The following is a 20,404-nucleotide window of genomic DNA, read 5'->3' as shown; positions in this document are numbered from 1 at the left end:
GGCCCCTGTTTCCTTTTCTCTCAGAGCCTCCTTCCTCTCTGCATTCCCTATTTGTTCTAGGTCAAGTGAGGACCAGCCTCGGTTTTGAGAACTACTAAAAAACTCTAAAATAAGTACATTTTTCTCCCTTGCATCTCCCAGACTGTTCTGTCCTGAGCTGGAATTTTATCTGTTTCCATCGCTAGTAATGCATGTGCCAGGTTTTGGCCTGGTGCCTGAGACAAGGTCTGAACCTTGTCCTGTGATGCACTCCACCCTGGTTCCCTACACAGGAAGAGAATGTCCTGGATCTACAGACCATAAGCTGTTTTCATTTGCAGGAAATTCAGGCTTCACCCTCATTGGCTGAAGAGAAGCTCCCTGTTTTGGACTTGGAGGAAGGCAAGACCATTCCTCACCCTCTTGCAGCTCTGATTATGACGGAGTGCTCCACTGGGAAGATTGCACATTGGTCCAGATTTAATTCTGTGGATACACAAGACAATTGTTTAGTTCTTACATACACACCAACTCAGAGGGAATGGTCAAATGATCTTTTGGCTGAATTTGCAGATTGATGGGGTGCGGAATAGGGGAGGGACCCAGTTTTTGCCTTCAGGATGTTTGTGATCTGGTTAAGGTTTCAGGATCCACAGGAAAAGACAAAAACTGAAAGCTTCCCAGGCAGCAACCACAAAAGCATGTCAGTTAAATGGATGTAATCAGACGTAATTTACTGGTGGTAAAAATCTGACCTGGATTGTAAAGGAAATAGATGAATTGGAATTCTGGAGCTTAAAGGCAGGAAGAAGCTGTAGAGGTCTGCCAGGCCAACTCTTTCTTTTAAAAAGAGTAGAATGCTGTCCAGAGGGGTCCAGTCATGGGCCCAGGGTCCTCCAGCTGGCCAGGCTACCAGTCCTGAGCTTGCTGCAACCATACATACACGGCCTCCTAACACAGACCCTGCCTGTGGGACAGCAGGGTCCCAGAGCAGCATGCACAGGGTAAGGGCCTCTATGAATTCATATGTGGAGGGATTCTTCCACCCTATATGTGAGCTTCCTGAGCCTCTGAGCTAGTTATGCATGGGGGCAGCCTAATTTATTCTGATTTGGAGCAAAGACCTGGAGCCCTTGGTCCTCCCTGTTCCATTTCACGATCTAAACATGCATGCCTCCACCTCCCACAGGGCTCCCCCGACTCCAGCTCTTTGACCTCCCTTGTAATTCCCAGGTTCCCACTAGTGTCTGAGCCATCAAAGGGTTTTTCCTCCATATAAACCATGGGGATCTCATCAGTCCCGTCTGCCAGGCCAACCCTGGCTGGGTGTCAGAGGGAAGGCAGGCTAGCTAGAGGGTAACAGCCGCCTGCCCTGCAGGAAATAGAGCTCCTGCACTGGTTGGTAAAATCCAGTGGGCATGGCCTGGGGGGTGGCTTTGTGTGGGGTGTTGCATTGTGTTTTGGTGGGGATGGTTGTGCATGTGTCTGTGTACTGCAGGCAAAGCGCACTGGGCTTTCAAGAACGTGACTGCTACTTAAGGAGAAAGAGGAGGAGGGAAGGAGAGAGGGTGTGCGCAAGCCACAGCAAGGGCTGTTTCCTGGAGGAAACATGTGGTTTATTAACGAGGATTCCACCTAGCCTGCCAGGAAACCAGAGCCCAGCTGGAGAGTGAGTGGGGGTTCCTGTGAGAGGGCAGGGAGAGGGGGTGGCAAGAGAATAAGGAGTGGTGATGGCACGGTAGTAGGCCAAGCCTAGGAGAGTTGCTGCTCTGTCTCCTGGCCAGGTGGGGGGCAGCACCCCAGTGGGAGGCAGCCCATGGCTGCACTGTTGCCATTTCTCTTGAGTCCCCTCAGCTCTTATTCTCTTACTCCACATTTTAGAAAGGCTCCCTGGGTCTTACGGTGGGGTGGCTGAGGCACTGTGCTTAGACAGGTCACAGTCTTTGTTGCTCATGGATATATGTGCTATGATCATAATGATATATTTTTTTAAAAGTTAAAAGATGAATTGTTTTCATATAGCCTGACTATGGGGGAGTGGAGGGCGGGGAAGAAGGAGAGGGTAGAGAAGGCCAGAGGAGAGTGACCCTGGGGTTTGTCTGAGGAGGGCTGCGGAAAATGGGAGGGCTGTGTGGGTTTTAGTTTCCAGTTCTTTCTTTCCCTGTAGTGCTTTGGTTTCCGTTTCATTTCTGCTGCATGTTCTGAATGACCCAGAAGGAAGGGATGAACAGCTCTGTGAGGGAGGGTAGGAAATAGGGCAGGAAGCTGCTGTCCTGAAATGGATGTCAGTTTCCATCCCACTCCCATCTGAACCCACCCCTTTGCCACCTTCTCTCCCTAGCCAGCTAGACCAGACTTCTAGGAGCAATGATTCTTGTGCTTTCACAGTTTTCATGTCTTCTCTTGGCTAAGAGTAGCTCCTTCCAAACAAACACTGTGCCCCCAAGCCACTCTGATTCAGAAAGTGGGTCTCTTCCTTTGGTGAACAGGAGTCGTGTTTCAGAGCCTGTAAGGCTGTAAAATGACCTTACTGATTGACAAACACATCAGGGTTTATGCAGCTGCCTCATGCTGGTCCCTCCAAGGTGTATATCCTTTGGAAGACTGCGTGCATTTGCCCGATACTGCTGTCACCCCCACCATTCCTAGAGCTCTCTTGAGCTCCCTTCAGCTGTGGCATGCTCTTTTGATTTTTTGCGGTGTGGCGTGGCAAGTTTTTGCTTTTTTTTTTTTTTTTTTTTTGAGACAGGGTCTGCCTCTGTTGCCCAGGCTGGAGTGCAGTAGTGCAATTTGGCTTACTGAAACCTCAACCTTCTGGGCTCAAGCTATCCTCCCACCTCAGCCTCCATAGTAGCTGGGACTACAGGCATGTGCCACCTTGCCTGGCTAATTTTGGTATTTTTTTGTAAAGACACAGTTCCGCCATCTTGCCCAGGCTGGTCTCCAACTCCTGAGTTCAAGCAATTCACCTGTCTCAGCCTTCCAAAGTGCTGGGATTACAGGCGTGAGCCACTGTCTTTGTTCTGTATGAGAAGACTTGATTTTTAGAATATTTTGTTTAAAGGCAGCATTGAAGACAAGTTGGGATGTGGATGCAGAGATCCTGCTGAGTGATTTTAGGCCTCTGGACCTGTCACTTTATGGCTATACCTGCGAATGTTGGGTGTGACTTTGGGACCTGAGTCAGTGCTTTTGAATACTTTACCGCGCCCTGCCTGGAAGAGAAAAAGAGAAACCGCCACATCCCTGTTCCAGGTGTTTGCAGTGAGAGGTCTTTTTGTTTTTGTTTTAGTTTGTTTTTTAATAGTGTTATTTGTGTAGAATTAGGTAGCAGACTTTAAGAAGGTGGAAAGTGTCAACCTTCCTCATTTGGTCTCCAGTTAGGGTTTCCCTGGGACTCTGATGGGCAAGAGTTGGGTTTGCTTCTGGTACACTTGAGGGTGAGGAACTGACAAGGAGTAGTTCCTAGACCTAGAAATAGGCAAACAAATCTCTACAACTTCACCTTCATGGTACTTAACCATGGCTGCACATTAGAATCACCAGGGGGATCTTTTAAAAATGATGGAGTCCAGCCCCAGACCAGTTAATCATAATCTCCTCACTTTGTAGACCTGGAGTAAGGCAATTGACAATTAGATGCCTGGTCCAAATGGCTAAGATATCCAGCCGACTGTGTGACCTAAAGCAAGTCACTTCCCACCTCTGAAACTTGCTACCCTCTGCTCTAACAGGAGGAGCTAGCAGAATAAGCATGAATGTTTCCTCAAGATCAAGTGTTCTATGCATCTGTGAGGCAAGATAGCATGGTCGTTTTATGCACAGACACTGAGTCAAACCACTTTATAGAGGAGGAATTGAAACTTAGATTTCAGATAAGATACTGCCTTTGCACCACCCCACTGCCCCCACCAGCCCTGGCATCACAAATCAGATGTGCAGAGGCAAAAGATGTGTTGTTAAATGGGTAGAAAAGACACTAACTCTTTGGAATAATAACCTGGGAAAGAGGCCAGAGGGTGACTTCCAGTACAAACAACAACAAAAACCTCTGGATGAATTAACGTAGATCCTGAGGCAGTCTTTTGGCAGTTGGATTACAGCTTGACAGAAAGCCAGCTGGTGGAGAACAGTCGCCCATAACCCAGCAGAGAGAGCGCATGACCAGCAAAGGGAGCCCCACCACCTCTCTCCTGCCCTCTGGATACCCAGCCATCCAGGAGGCCTCCCCATTGTAAAGGACCAGTTTGAGAACTGTCTGTGGGAACAAACATTCATTCAAAACCCATTCCCAGAAAGCCGCTCATTCTCTATAAGACACTGTTTCCTCTAATATTCTTTTTACTACTTCTGATTATACCAATTAGAGAACTTAAAGCAGGTGCTAATGTGTCTTTAACACTTTTCTTTAACACCTGCTGATTTCTGGTGTTTCAGAAAGTGGTTGTGGCTTGGGGCAATCAGCAGAAGTGCTGAGGCAGTTAGAATAGCCCTGAGGAGCAGAAAGCAGCTTAACACAGATCAAGTAACGGGCAAAAGTTTGAACAAAGTCTAGATCCCACAGCCAGAGACTCTCCACATGTCTGAATGGCTTGAGAATTCCAGCACAAATGGGTCAGGAGAATCATTTTCTCTACAGAACTCCAGGAACCTTTCTTTCTCCTCAAATTCGGAAGAACTCAGTTTATGTAATGATTTAGGGTAGACATGGGTGCAGCACAGTTCTAGGAGAAAGTGTGAAGTGGATACTTATTTGGGGCTACTTTTTCTTCCTCCCTTTTCTGATTTCTGTCTGCTCATGGTGAATGGTCTGCAGGTACTAAAGGCTGCCCGGGCATCCTGGATAAGACTCCTCTTTATCATTTCTCCAAGTCATCCTGCACTGTCAGCCCTGTAGGACCAAAGATGTGCTATGGCAGGGCCAGTGCCACCCTCATCAAATGAGGAACTGTTAGCTTGCCTTGTCCTTCTTCTCTGTCAGCCACTCCTCAGTGACCAGGCTAGCTCTCTACCCATGTTCAATTTGTCACCTTCCCTGGACATCCTAGTGAATAGGTCTTATTTGAAGGTTAATTGTGCTCCATCACAACCCAAGCACTAGGGATTCCTGGTCCTCACACTAGGATTCTAACATCTTCACACTGCTGATATCCTGAAACACACACCCAGGCCAATGGAACCGGCCCCCAGCAGCACACACTAAGGAGGTAAACAGAAATCCTCGTCTTCCCGGCTGGCCTGCTGGAGACCCACAACATGTGGGTCTCTGCTTCCCCACCTGCCATCCGAATGGATCAATGTGATCTTTATTCCAGCAGCTGTTTTAAGTGGGAATCTGCCAGACATTCATAGAAATGGGGTAGATCTCAGGTGGTAACACATGAGTGGGGGCAAACAGGGTCAGGGCATTTCCCTGCTGCCAGAGCACAGTGGAAACCATGAGGAGGATGGTCCTTATTCCTGAGTTAGGGGTTTTAGTACTCACACAGGATACCCTGGGCCTCCAAGCCAGATTATTTGATGTTTGCTTCTTCAAGGGAGAAGTTTTCTTCGTGTCACTTCCAGAGTTCTCATGGTTTTATAAAAGACCTGGAGTAAGGCAGTTGACAACTAGATGCCTGGTCCAAATGGCTAAGATATCCAGCAGACTGTGTGACCTAGAGCAAGTCACTTCCCAGCTCTGAAACTTGCTACCCTCAGTTCTGACAGGAGGAGCTAGTAAGAAGAAGCATGAATGTTTCTTCAAGATCAAGTGTTCTATGCATCTGTGAGGCAAGAAAGCATGGTAGTTTTATGCACAGATACTGGAGTCAAACAAACCAAGATTCAAATCCTGATTTTACCCCTTCCTGGTGACTGTAAGTAACTTCTCTGAGGCTCAGTTTTCTTAACAATAGGGCAGGATAATAAATAGCAGCTTCTTATGAGTTTCATGTGAGGAATTAATAAGATACTGTATACAAATGTTAACATAGAGCCTCATGTGTTCAGTAAGTTAGCTTTTACCACTAATATATGAATATGTCTCATTTTTACAAAAAAAAGTTGCCCCAAATTTCAGTAGTTTGGCTCTCATTGTATATGTGTATTCGGCTGGAGGATTTGAGGTCCTCATGATTTAGAGGGCTAGCCCAGATGTGGCTGCTGGTCTCCTGCTTCCTTACTGAAATTCATGATTTCTGCCTCCTCCCTGGCTGTGGTGGAGGAGCAGCCAGCATCCAGGCTCTTTGACTCCTCAGAGCCTTTGCACAGGCTGTTTCCTCTGTCTGAAGTATTTTATTTTATTTTATTTTATTTTATTTTATTTTATTTTATTTTATTTTATTTTTGAGATGGAGTTTTGTTCTTGTCACCCAGGCTGGAGTGCAGTGGTGCCATCTTGGCTCACTGCAACCTCTGCCTCCCAGGTTCAAGCGGTTCTCCTGCCTCAGCCTACCTAGGGATTACAGGCACTTGCCACCACACCCAGCTAATTTTGTATTTTTAGTAGAGACAGGGTTTCACTATGTTGACCAGGCTGGTCTTGAACTCCTGACCTCAAGTGATCTGCCCATCTCAGCCTCACCAAGTGCTGGGATTAAAGGCATGAGCCACCATGCCCAGCCTCTAGTATTTTTTTAGTGTTCTCTTAACGAATTATTTCTTGTGGTTTCAGTCTTTGCTCCTCATGTGGGCTGTCCTGAGATGTTCTTAAGACTTATCATAACTTGCATTTCTTCTCTTTATCTAGCATTGTCTTAAGTCCACCTCTCCTTCTAGAATGAAACTTTCATGTTTCTGTCTTGTCCACATTTATATATCCCTGGTGCCTAGTACTGGGCCAGCCACAAAGTAAATGCTCAATAAATGTATGTTGGATGAATAAATTAATGAACTAATAGATAATATTGTACATTTATGTGACACTATATTATTTATGAAGCACCTTCATAATGAGGTTCTCCTTTTGAAGCCATATGAATCTCTGTAAGGCTACAGAAATTGGTCAACCAGAGCCTGGCTGTAGATACCCTGCAATAGCCATGACAGTTGCCATGTGGGAAAGCACAAGGTCATGGCAATACACAGGAAGGTCCCCTTATCCCAGTGGGGATGGAGCAGGGTGGGGAGGGCATGTATCTGTAAGAGAAGACTTCTTGGAAGAAGAGGCTTGTGAGGCTTGTGAATGTAAAAATGTGAGTAGAAATTATCCAAGCAAAGATAGGGTTGGCGTGGGCAAGCACAAAGACATAGAGGCATGAGAGGGCAAATTGAATATAAAATTGAAACTAATAAATGCATTAAGAGAGGCATGGATAATATGTTATCTGTTTTAGCGAGGAGGAGATTGCTCTGACAGAGGAAGATCAGGCAATAAGATAGAAGAAAGATCAGGAAAGAATAGAAGGTAGCATTTGAATTCAACCCTGTGGTCAGATGATAATGGGCTGTATGCAGGGTGGTTCACTCATGTGGCCAGGAGAGAATCCAGAGAGACATTCTGGGATTTGCTCAGGCAGGGACCTGGAAAGAAGTCCAGGGAGAAGAGATTGGAAGACAAGATGGGAGAAAGTGGCATTTTTCTCCCTAAGGCCAGACTGTAATGTAGGGCAAAGCTTGGCCTGGGGTTGTCATTGACAGGTGCCCAGTCCTGCTGTCTGGGTCCAGAGAGACCTGTGGCTTGAGGCACTGGTACCCTAATTGCCCCCTGCCCCTCAAGTGGAGGTAATTGAGTCTCCTAAAGTGTGAAACAGGGCTGGGATAATAGTAGCAACCAAGACAGAGAAGGCAAATTCAAAGGCCAACAAACTGGTTGTATAAGTTTGTAAATAAGCTGGGAGTGGGTTGAAGAGTGGTTTTAAGCCTTCTCCAAAGATGTGTAAAAACTTTACAAACAACAACAACTGTGCCTAATAAAACCACTTTTGGGGATTGGCTTCAATAGTGGGCTGCTAAATTGTGATCTCTGCTAGGCTACCATAAGTGAAAATGCTCAGTTGTGACACGCCTATTCATTCATTCCTCACACACCCACCCACCCACCCACAGAGGCCCTCTACACCTGGATTCATCAGACCTGGAGCCAGCCAAGTGGGTCAGGAGATGACTCTGTGGGCATCAGATGTGGGCAGGACCTAACATGCACCTAGAGAGACACCCAGGCCTTGCCCAGAGGTTTGAGATGTGGCTGCCAGGTCAGGTATATGACAAGAAGCAGAAACCTTGCAGTGATTTCATGGCAACTTACAGAGGGGAGCCAGGGAAAGGAAATCTTCAGCAGGTGTCTGAGCACAGGCAGCAACACTGGGAAGGGAAACTGCCAAGCTCTTCAGGGAAAGCCTCATTAGGCCAAGAGGAGGAGCCCAGTGTTTGCAAAAAGAACCAGACATTTACACCAATGGCAGAAATCCTTCCAAGCCTATTCTTGCAATAAATGACTCCATGCCTGAGGGCATGGAGAGAGAAACTAACATTTTCAGCAGGCTTCTGTATGGTGTAGCTGTTGTTCACCTTGCAAATGTTGTTCTGACTTACTTCATTGTTGCTCTGATATATTTGTGTGTTACCTACTGTTTATTAAATGCATATCATAATATCTGATTTAGACAAAGCAAATTTTTATCATTAAACTCTCAAAAACCACACCTAAGAGTGCCTAACTGTTGTCCTTGGATCACTATGGGGAGAATCCTGAGCTTTATCCCAGACCAACATTCATCAGAATATCTGGAAGGCTTCCCCCAAATCAGCATTTTTAAACAAGTGTCCTAGGTGATAAGGAAAGTCACTAAAGTTTGAGAAGCATTGGCATAAAGTGGTGAAAGTGCTTTTCTGAGATAGCACAGGCTTACTGAGTGAAAACAGCCCCAGTGACATTTAATGAACAAAAGAGTAAATGGTCTAGAACTGAGTACAAGAAACAGCTGATCAATCATCCAGTCATTCAGTATACATTTATGACTTCTGGGCCCAAGAGCCCTGGAGTCTATGAAACAGAACACAGCTCAGTTTGAAGGGATTGTAATTTATCACAAAGGGTGAGAACCTGGCCAAGGGGGCCTCGGGGGACCCATGCCTCAGATGGGAAACTATAGGGCAGGGTGGGCACAGGGGAGACAGGGCAATGCCTGCCTTCTCCCTCTCAAGTAGCAGGTGTGGGAACAGGAAGGGGGTCACCCACTGTTCTTTCCCCTCCTGAGGGGATTTAAAAATCTGCTTTAAAAAATATTTTTAAATAAAAAATAAGTCTATAAAAGTCTGCTGCTCCAAACTCCACCCTCCTATGCCCCCATCCTCACCATACACCATACACACAAACTTTCTGCCCTTGAAAGTTTGATCTGGGCTAATAAATACCTTTTAAGAGGTAAATCACCTAAAGGGAAAAAGCAGGCTACCTGTTCGTTATGTTCCACTGTAAACGGGTCTGCTGAAACTGCTGTCATTTGAGCACAGGGAATGAGAGAAGAGGTCTGGGAGTGTGAGCCTTGGGGAAGAGGGCAGGCTGGGGAGCAGCTACGGGAGTTGGGTTGGCCAGAGGGCACCATGCAGACTCTGGCCACTGCTGGGGTCAGGGAGACAGAGTCAGGGGGTGGAAGTGCACCACAAGCAGCCTCTGATATCTGTGGCACTTCCTGCTAATCATTACAGAGATTAACCAGCAAGACTGCTTCCTTACTCCAGCATTAATTCTGGCCCCAGCACCTCACTGAAATTTCCGTGACTCATGGGACCGTGGCCTCCTAGTTGCTAAATACAATAGTTCTGCTCTAAGTGAATGACCATTCTCTGCAGCATTTGACACTGTTGTTCCACTTTGCAATCCTCTCCTCCGTTATTTCTTTGATGTCATTCCTCTCCTGGTTCTCTCTAACCTCTCTTCATTTTTTCCTCAGGGTCATCTACTTCCTTCTCCCATCTCTTAAACACTGATATTCCTGCCAGTTCTATCCTTGACCCAGAAGGTGGTTCTTTTCTTCTTCCTTGGTTTTGTTGGGGGATCTCACCCACTTGTGTGCACATCAGCTACCACCCATTCGGGAATCTATTCATTCAGCAAATGTTATGGAACACCTACTATGTGCCAGGCACTGTGTGACTCCTAAATAAACATTTCCACACCTGGTTTCTCTTTTAACTTCTAGACCATATATCAAATTGCCTTCAGAATTTCATATATGTATGAAATATACAATCAACCCTCTAAATCTGCTGGTTTCACATTGACAGATTCACCCAACCAAAGTTTGAGACCCGCTGATTCAGAGAGGTGACTGTACATATTTTCCATCAAGGTTGGTTGAGTATATGGATGTGGAACCCACAGATATGGAGGGCCAACTGAATACAATTTATATTTACATTATTACTCATAACTGTGATAAAAATAACTGTCTTAGGCTGTGTTTAATATGAAGGAATTTGGATACAAATGATTTATTAAGGATCTGCTATTCAGGAAAAACTTGGAAGAAAGAAGCAGAGTAAGGAAAGGGGAAAAACCAACTAAGGTTGGTTTCAGGTGAAGTCTAGCTGGAGCCTTCTGGGGAGACTGGGGAGGCAGTGAAAATACATCACACTTCAGAGTTACTCTGCAATGAGGTAAAGGAGCTAGGCTCTGACACACCTCCACCAGAGAGGCACTCGCCAGCCCTGGTGTGGGGATATAACTGCCCAGGTTTCTCTTGGAGAAACATAGCCATCAGCTAAAGCAAGCATTCAGAGATGGTTACAGGCATCAGCTGATAGCTCCAATACTCTTGGAACTGGAGAACAGGCATAGTAGTTAGTAAAGGGATCCTAGGTGGACACCAGTGACATCTCCTATGGCAGCTTAGACTTACATAGAACAGTCTGTGTCTGGCACCATCCTAAGTGATTTATGTCTATTAACCTTTAAGACAACCCTGTAATTATTATTCACATTTTACATTGTGGGAACTGAGGCACAGAGGGGTTCCACAATAAGTAAATGATGGGGCCAGGATTCAGGCCTAGGAAGCTGGTTCTAGTTTTCATACCCTTAACTGCTGCCTCCCCTTCCTCGTTTGCACCAGGCACTGTAGTAGGCACTGAACATTCAACAGTGAAATGAATAAAAACTCCCTGCCCTTACTGAGGTTACTTTCCAGTGAGGGAAGATGGACAGTAAATAAATAAAACATATTATCCAGATGGTAATAAGTGCTAAGGAGAAAAATAAACAGAAGGGGTATAAGGAGTATTGGGTGACAGTTACAGGTTTAAATAGGGTGGTCCATGGAAGACTTTCATGAAGAGTCATTTTAGCAAGGACCCTTCTTCTACTCTTACACACTCCTTTGGGCTGACCCCAATTTACCCTCCTTCTGCACAGCTGGAGGGTAATCAATCCAAATCACCTGATCACATTCCTTCTCTGAATCTTACCCTTCAGTAGTTCCTCGTTGCCTTTAGGACAAATCCACTGCTCCAGCCTTGGCATACGAAGTGCATTCTGATTTGAAGTCTACATCCTCTCCAGTCTCTTCTCTTGCAAGGCCTGATTCTAACATTGTGGTGCCTAAGGCAAGAGTACAAATGGAAGCTCACATACCCTTTGTCTGAATATTTAAAATTAATGTAGCAAGCTAACAAACTGTTAAATAAAACATGTTCTGTCCTTCTACCTTGACAAATATATCTTCACAGCAACCTAGAAGGCCAAATTTAAATTTAGATTTGTTGGACTCCTTTGAGCTCCCAGGCCCAAATGTGGCAGCACAGTAGACCAGCCCCCACTCATGCTCTGCCTGCCTTCTCTCTCCACTCCCCAGCTCAGCCCTACATGGCAGGGGCGCCTCATGCATGCAAGTGAACACCCCAGCTCACACATTTATATTCTAGCCACATCCTTTCAAATAGCAGCCCTTTGTCACCCCTTGGGCCTAGGGGTACACATAATGATGGTGTTACTTGCCCTTGGGAATTGGACCCTGGAAAGAGATACCCATGGGCCCAGGAAGTAGACTAAGGGTCCTTTGGGCAGAGAGTGTTAGGGTTTCAGATACTAGGAGCTTGACCTACAAGGGGAAGATGGATGTGCAGCGCAGACTCTATGTGGGTGAGTCATCTTGGCTCCCGGGGTGAAGCGGGGTGTGTGCAAAAAGAGGGACAGAACCCAGAATGGGACTCTCCAAGGCACTCAGAGCTGCACTCTCTTGCGTTCAAAGGCCTGAACCAGAGTTAATTGCTTGAACTTTCTCAATATGCCACGCTCTTTTGCTTCTCTGACTTTGTGGTTTTGCACAGACTGCAGAAGGGAGATCACTCACTTAGACTCCTTGCCCTAATTTATCCCATCTCCTCTGAGTCCCCTAACTTAATCCCCTCATCTCCGGCCCCCAACTCCTGTCCCCAAACAAAGACACCCATACATAGTGTCAGTGTGGTGGGGTAGAGTATGATATAGTGACCTGAGCTTGGGTTTTCTTTTTTGTTGTTGTTGTTTTTTTTGAGTAGAGACAGAGTTCTACCATGTTGGCTAGGCTGGTCTCGAACTCCTGACCTCAAGTGATCTGCCCGCCTCAGCCTCCCAAAGTGCTGGGATTATATGCATGAGCCACCGTGCCCAGCCTGAGCTTGGGTTTTCAAGTCAACAGTCCTCATTTTGAATTTTTGCTTAGCCACTTACTAGTTATGTAATCTTAGGCAAATTTTATGCCTCAATTTCATCTTCTCTCACATGGAGATAACCATACCTAGTTTATGAAGTTACTATTAGGATATAATGAAATGATGTATGGCAAATACCGAACTATAGCCCCAGCATAGAATGAGCACGCAGTAAAATAGTTGTTTCCCCTTTCCCAGCTATGCCCCTTACTTGAAACCAAACACACAAAGCACCTTGGAAGATTAGCCTGTTTTTCACAGAAAGATGCCAATTGGATTAGGTCACAGCCCTCAGCTCCTGGGCTTCTTTCTCCATCTCCTGAGTTATTGAGAACCTCCTATAGAATATTAGGACCTAATTTCTACTCTTAGTTGTCAGAAATGATTAGTTAACAGGGCATAACCTGCTACTGACCACCAGCTTTAGATGCAGGGATTGTTGACCTCCAGCTCTCGGTAGCAACACAGAATATTTGTTGTTAGGAACAAAGAATTCTCAGGTCAGCATAAATTGTGGCAACACAGATGGAGTCTGAGGAGCAGGGAAATAAGGAAGACAATCATCTCTAAGGAAAGGCAAGACCCACAGTTAACGTTGCTGAACCTGACATAGGTGGGCATGCAACAAATATAAGTCAAGCTACACTAAATGATGTTCAGTGATAAAACCCCTAAATCCCAAAAGAAAGCCTCTAATCCCTAATAGAAAGATGGATAAAAGAGTTGATCAGGTAATTCACAGAAGAAATATTTACAGGCCAAAAAGCTGTAACTAGTAATCAAATAAATGCACATTTAAATATAATACAATGTATTTTTAATAAAACAGGCAAAGGTTTAAAAAATTCAATGACCAGTGCTGGTGAGGATAGAGTAAGGGGGGTACTGTCATACACTGCTGGTGGACTTGTAAGTTGACATACCTTTCTGTAAAGCAATCAAGAGAATGATCAAATAAGTTATGGTATAGGCATAAGATGGACTATCACTAAGTGCAACAGATTGGAAGAAATTTTAGACATGAGAAAAAACTGTGTTACAGTGAAAAGTAGAACAGTACATGGTATAAAAACTATATGCACAGAAAAGGTAGAAAGGATATAGGCCTGGGTGTTATAAAGTCCTACCATTAGCATCTCTTGCATGGGTCTCTGACTACTTTAACTTTTGTGTAGTTATCAGGTGTTTCTCTTATAATGGGAAAGAAATCCTGTAATTTGGAAAAAAGTCACATTGCTTTAAGACAAGAGGATAGAGAAAATTATTTATGGAAAACTTTGGCCACTCATTGTTTCAATAAATGTCAGGGAAGAAGAGGCAACTCCTTTCCTTTGGGATGCAGGATTTGGGGAGAATACTCATCCTTTCTCTCATGCTGGAGAGAGTCCCCTCTCCTGGGGAATTTTCTGTGTACCAGGGACGCCTAAGTAATCTACCTTGTGCTTGAGACACGCACACAGTCAAGAGCTGTGGTCTCTTAATGAGGCTGTAACAATCTCATCACTGGTTGAAATTTGAGAATAAAGTCCCCTCAAAAGGTTTTAATTTCTTTTTGTGACCTGAATCCTTCTGTGGCCTTACTGCCAGCAGCTGTGAGCAACTGATATGTGGTAGGCACATATGTGGGTCATGTAACGTACATAGTGGTTTAAACAACTGCAGTCTGGGAAATGGGAAATTAAGTGAAAGACCATAAGGAAATACTATGCTGGTATTTATATTTTAAAATATGAAGTAATCAATGTCTATTTTGAATTATAAAATAAACGGATTGGCTTTAAAAAAAATAAGAGAAGACCCCTAATTACTCAAACATAGACTTTCTTCCAAACTGAGATATTATAACTATTCTGACCTTCATTTTTTTTCTTCCTATTCTCAGGAGTTATAGTCAAAGTTCAAGTGTTTAAACTTTGCTGCTAACTTATATAACAACATCTTGATTTATTTAGCCTGCTGATGTCTTGGTTTTCAAGATGGTCACTGTCACTTCATCTTGCCTTGATTTCAAGAGTTACTCCTCCCTCATCCTCCCTTAACATCCTGATACATGCATTTCACACTGTGACTCTTACAATGGAAATACATGAAACAACTGGTCTGCATCTTCCGTTGCAGTCAGTTCCACTCTGGGCTGTTTCTGAGTGATCAGCATGACTCAGCGACCTGATTTTTTAAGTTGACATACATTTTAAACCACAAAGCTGGGCATGGTGGCGCAAGGCTGTAGTCCCAGCTACCGGGAAGACTGAGGCAGAGGGATCATTTGAAGCCAGGAGTTTTGAGACTATAGTGCACTGTGACTGTGCCTGAGAATAGCCACTGCACTCCAGCCGATGCACATAGCGAGACCCTGACTCTTAAAAAAAGTGAAAAATAATAATAAGCTAAAAGTAGTACATCTTAAATACAATGGTGGTAAAGTCATGTTATTAATACTTTGTGTACCATCTCTCATCAACTGGCAGAATCAACCTAGAGCCCTTTTTTGAAAAAGTATTCTTTGGCCCAGTTTGGGCTCAGTGGTAAGATGTACTAGTGTCTGTCACTGATGTAGGCCCAGGGCAGAACAACACTCCTGTCAAGGACTTTCCATCTCAGATTTAAGAGGCGACAGGGTCTCTGTCTTTAGAGAACTGGAATATCAATGGGGAAAACATGATTCATTTTAGGAACAAGAAAGTGAGACAAAAATTAAAATGAAAATAAAATACAATTGTGAATATCCAAATTGTAAACATCCCAACAAGTGCAATTGACTACAGGTTGGGTAGCTCCTATCCAAAATGCTTGGGACCAGAAGTGTTTTGGACTTCAGATTTTTTTTTTTTTTTTTTATTTGTACATATATATAATATGAAAAATCTTAGGGATGGGGCCCAAGTCTAAAAATTTTTTTTTTTTTTTTTTTGAATGTTTGCATTCTGCTTGCCGGGTGAGTATCACTAATCTGAAAATCCAAACTCTGAAATGCTGCAACGATCATTTCCTTTGAGCATCATGTTGACCCTCTTAAAGTTTCAAGTTTTGGAGCACTTCAGATTTTGGATTTTCAGATTAGGGATACTCAGCTTGCAAAAGGAAGGCCTCGTTATTTGCCAAATGCTGGGAGAAGGCAGAATGCCAGGACCATTGGTCAAATGCAGAAAGGATTTTTCTGAGGCATACAGTTTGAGCTGGGTTTGAAGGTGGCCAAGAGACCTGACATGAAGTTGGAAGAGTGATTCTGGTCAGAGGGAGTGCAGGTTTCCGGGTGCTTTTTGACTGTGTACTCCAAAGTCTCAGCTACCCAGAGTGACCATACTGACCTTTGACCTCCCCACAGTGAGGACGTGTGCAAACGTGGCTTCACTGTCATCATCGACATGCGGGGCTCCAAGTGGGACCTCATCAAGCCCCTCCTCAAAACGCTGCAGGAAGCCTTTCCAGCTGAGATCCATGTGGCCCTCATCATTAAACCTGACAACTTCTGGCAGAAACAGAAGACCAACTTTGGCAGCTCTAAATTCATCTTTGAGGTGAGCCAGATTTCTCTCTCTTAGCATCTTCTTTCCCTTCCCCTTCTGCCATCCACACATTCCTCATTTCCTCTTCTCCATCTACCATACAGTATGTGACACCTCAAGGGCTGAGATTTCAGGATTCCTTGGCCACCATGGCCTTACCAGTTAGAGTATGGGGAGGAACAACAGGCTCACAAGATTGTCCCAAATGCACACCTTCATTACACAGTCTTATTTACTGTTGTTGGTTGTGTAATTGGGACAACTATTTCTGCAGGCAACTTTGCAATTTGTATCAAAAACCTTAGAAAGAGTTTATGTCCTTTGATGTAGCAATTCTTTTTTTATTGCTGTATCATAGTTGTACATATTTTTGGGTACATGTGACATTTTGATGCCTGTATACAACGTATAATGCTCAAATCAGAGTAAATGGGATATCCATCACCTCAAACATTTATCATTTCTTTGTGCTAGAAACGTTACAATTCTTCTCTTCTAGCTTTTGAAATATATCATAAATGATTGTTAACTACAATTCCTCTACTGTGCTATTGAATACTAGAACTTATTCCTTCTATTTACCTGTATTTCTGTATCTAGTAACTAATTTAGGAAAATATTCTTTTTTTTTTTTGAGATAGAATCTCACTCTGTTATCCAGGCTAGAGTGCAGTGGCATGATCTCAGCTCACTGCAGCCTCTGCCTCCTGGGTTCAAGTGATTCTCCTGCCTCAGCCTCCTGAGTAGCTGAGATTACAGGCACCTGCCACCATGCCTAGTTAAATTTTGTATTTTTAGTAGAGACGGGGGTTTCACCATGTTGACCTGGCTGGTCTCGAACTCCTTACCTCAGGTGATCTGCCCACCTCAGCCTCCCAAAGTGCTGGGATTACAGGCATGAGCCACTGTGCCCAGCCTATTTTAAGAAAATATTCTTTTTTTTTTTTTGAGACAGAGTCTCGCTCTGTTGCCCAGGCTGGAATGCAGTGGCCGGATCTCAGCTCACTGCAAGCTCCGCCTCCCGGGTTTACACCATTCTCCTGCCTCAGCCTCCCGAGTAGCTGGGACTACAGGTGCCCACCACCTCGCCCGGCTAGTTTTTTGTATTTTTTAGTAGAGAGGGGGTTTCACCATGTTAGCCAGGATAGTCTCGATCTCCTGACCCCGTGATCCGCCCGGCTCAGCCTCCCAAAGTGCTGGGATTACAGGCTTAGAAAATATTCTTAATACAAAATTTCAACAAACAAGAAGGTAAAAAGCCAGGTAAAATTGCAAACAAGAAATGTCTACAAGAATGTTCATCACAGCTCATATGTTCCTATACAATAGTATATATACACATGTGCATATTTATACATATATAGTACATATACATACACATACATAGGTTGTGTCCTTGCTAGACATTAATGTTGGTGACATTAATACACAAATATTGGCTGGGTGTGGTGATTCATGCCTGTACTGTAATCCCAGCACTTTGGAAGGCTGAGGAGGGCGGATCACTTGATGTCAGGAGTTCGAGACCAGCCTGGCCAACATGGCAAAACCCCGTCTCTACTAAAAATACAAAATTAGCCGGGTGTGGTGGTGTGCACCTGTAATCCAAGCTACTCAAAGAGGCTGAGGCAGGAGAATCTCTTGAACCCGGGAGGCGGAGGTTGCAGTGAGCTGAGATTGCACCATGGCACTCCAGCCTGGGTGACAGAGTGAAACTCCTCAAAAACAAAAACAAAAAAAACAAAACAAACAACCCAAATACTATGAAGCCATGAAAAACCATATTTAGAAAAAGTAGTATTAAAATATTTATTGTTTACTAAAATGCAGGTGATGAAACAATATGGATAGTATAATCTGAGATTTGTTTTTAAAGTGTATGTATGGAAAAGAAAACTGAGATTGAAGATGTTAGTGATGGTTTATTCTAGGTGACGGGACAATGGGTGGTTTTTATTTACTTCATATATTTTTATTTTTTCAAGGATGATGTATTACTTTCATAATCAAGGAAAACATGTTTTCAAACTAAATTTTCTAGAGGCTATATGTTTCCCCTGAGAATTTTAAATGACAATACATCAGATTAAATCAATTATTTAAGTGTCTGTGTTCCAGCCAAATTTGAACTGTTCCCTTCCTTGGAATTCTAGTCCTCATTTGCAAGGGGATGAGCTTTTAAATGTGTGTGTGTTGAAAACGCAGAGCTGCTTTTAATCTTTCAGCAGCTTCCCATTCCAGACTTTTGTGCCCTGGGGGCCAGGAGCGCCTGTGTGTGGTGTCAAATAGGCTGTGATTTGAGCACAATGACCTGACCCTTGATGTAGGCGATTCTCACTCTGTGTAAACAATACAAGAAATTTGGCTTGGTATAAAAACAGTGACCTATTATAGTCTCCCAGCACCCCTCGGGAACAGTAGGAGACCTGTAGGGAAATGCTTTTTATATTTTGGCTTGTTTATACAGAGGTGGTGACAACAAGCCTATAAATGTATAAGCTGAAGAGACTGAAAATAATCTTTTCAGTAAGTCTTGATACTTACGCTTCAGCATTGCTGGCCTGCATGTCCCATCTCTCTGCACCTCTTTCACTCTAAGTTGAGCAGGCTTTGTCTCTGTCTCCTAAATAAGAGGTATAGGAAAGATAGCTGGGGGCCTCCCAATCAAAGGAATATTTATAAGGCAGTATCTTAAAAACAGTGAATTTCATACTTAGTGCAGAGTAGGGTGACAAGTGATACAGAGATGAGAGTATAAGCTTGTTCAACAACAGATGCTTATACATAATTGGTAAGTATAATTATGGAGGACTTCCTGGAAGTGGTAAACTTTGAGCCAAATTTGAAGGAGAAGGTACTTTGGAATAGGGTTTTTCAAGTTTAATGCACACAAATCTCCTGGGGATTTTGAAAGTGCAGATTCTGCTTCAGTAGGTCTGGGGTAAGGCCTAAGATTCTGCATTTCTAACAAGCTCCCATGTGATGCCAATACTGCTGGTCTGAGAGCTATGCTTTGAGTAGCAAGGATGGAGATTAGCAGGAGTTTGCAACTCTAGTTGCACATTAGAATCACCTGAGGGACTCTTAAACCTACTCATGTCCAAGCTCCCATTTAGCCAATTAAATCAGAATTTCTAGGGATGAAGTTTGAGCATTGGTGTTTTTGCACACTCCCCAAAGGATTCTAATGAGCAGTCAAGTTTGACAACCGTTGTTCCAGACCAGCCCTCCTGCCTGTGGCAACTCCTTCCTTCCTCTTAGGAGAGGGGTGGAAAGAGAAGGGACAAAGAGGGAATGCTCAGAGTAGCAAGACACAGAGATAAATTGCTTTTCAGGTTTTGAGTAATGATCCAGCCTTCAGGTCATCAGAGTGAGCACTAACAGGGATTGAGCATGTACTCCATGCTGTGCACCCCATGTACTTTACACACATTGATATGTTTAATCTCTGCAAGCCCCTTAAGGAAGGAATTATTGTCTCCATTATTCAGAGGAGGAGACTGAGGCTCTGAGACCTTAATAGCTTGCCCTGGGTCACACAGTTAGTAAGCGTAGGGCTGGAACCCAAACCCAGATATTAATTTGCTAGCCTCTCATTCTTCATGAGAAAGAAGAGAAGCCTAAAGCCCTGTCGGATGGAAAAGATGTTTACTAATAAACTAGGGTGGTTGCCTGCATCACCATTTGCTGGAGACACTTTGCTTCCTGGAGACAAACATTCTCCACTGTGCTCTCCAGGAGCTTGTAGGGAATTCACAGAGAAAACCAAGGACCCAGACTCCCCTGTTGCCCATCCCTAGTTCTGTTCACCATACCACAGAAGAGCTGACAGGGAGAGCCTCGGAAAAGATAAGACTATGAAATCTTTGCATTCCAAGCACTGGCCCACGTTGCTTAATCCAACTATGATGATACCCTGGGTCCACGGGCCTTGGTTTTAAAGCTGTAGAAAACTGTCCCCCAGAAACTAGGTCAGTTTTTCTTCCAGCTTCTGCTTCTAGCATCTGAAACCCTATTGAAGTGAACTTGGGGTCAGGAGGAGGGAAAATGAGGAGAGCAGGGACACAAAGGCAGTTCTTCTGGGATGGTAAATGGGGGGCAGTTGGAGAGGCTCGCTAAAGCAGTCAGCAGTCTGTAGAAACTGCTGATCCCAGCTGATCTGTGACTCCTGACCAGTGAGTCCCATGGCGCCCCATCACCCTTTCTGAGGCAGGCTGTGGTCATTATTATGTGGACTTACCTTGTCCTTTTCCCTCATCCTATTTCTGCCCTGTTCTTCCCCCAACATCACTGAGTATCCTTGTCTG

At 44.3% G+C, this 20,404-nt stretch overlaps 1 protein-coding gene across 4 annotated transcripts in view; it reads left to right on the top strand.

Moving 5' to 3' along the window:
- The window catches only part of KALRN (kalirin, RhoGEF kinase), a 651,545-nt gene that overhangs the window by 155,724 nt on the left and 475,417 nt on the right, over nucleotides 1-20,404 (top strand). For all 4 annotated transcript variants that reach the window (XM_011971540.1, XM_011971542.1, XM_011971541.1 and 1 more), the window contains exon 4: nucleotides 15,917-16,109. In XM_011971540.1, coding sequence (XP_011826930.1) covers nucleotides 15,917-16,109 — 193 coding nt within the window. The remainder of the gene's footprint in view (nucleotides 1-15,916; nucleotides 16,110-20,404) is intronic.

The sequence above is a fragment of the Mandrillus leucophaeus genome, unplaced genomic scaffold, assembly GCF_000951045.1.
Source record: "Mandrillus leucophaeus isolate KB7577 unplaced genomic scaffold, Mleu.le_1.0 Scaffold123, whole genome shotgun sequence".
NCBI classification, from domain to species: Eukaryota; Metazoa; Chordata; class Mammalia; order Primates; family Cercopithecidae; genus Mandrillus; species Mandrillus leucophaeus.
Note: the sequence above shows the minus strand (reverse complement) of the source record. Positions and strands in the feature narration are given on the sequence as shown.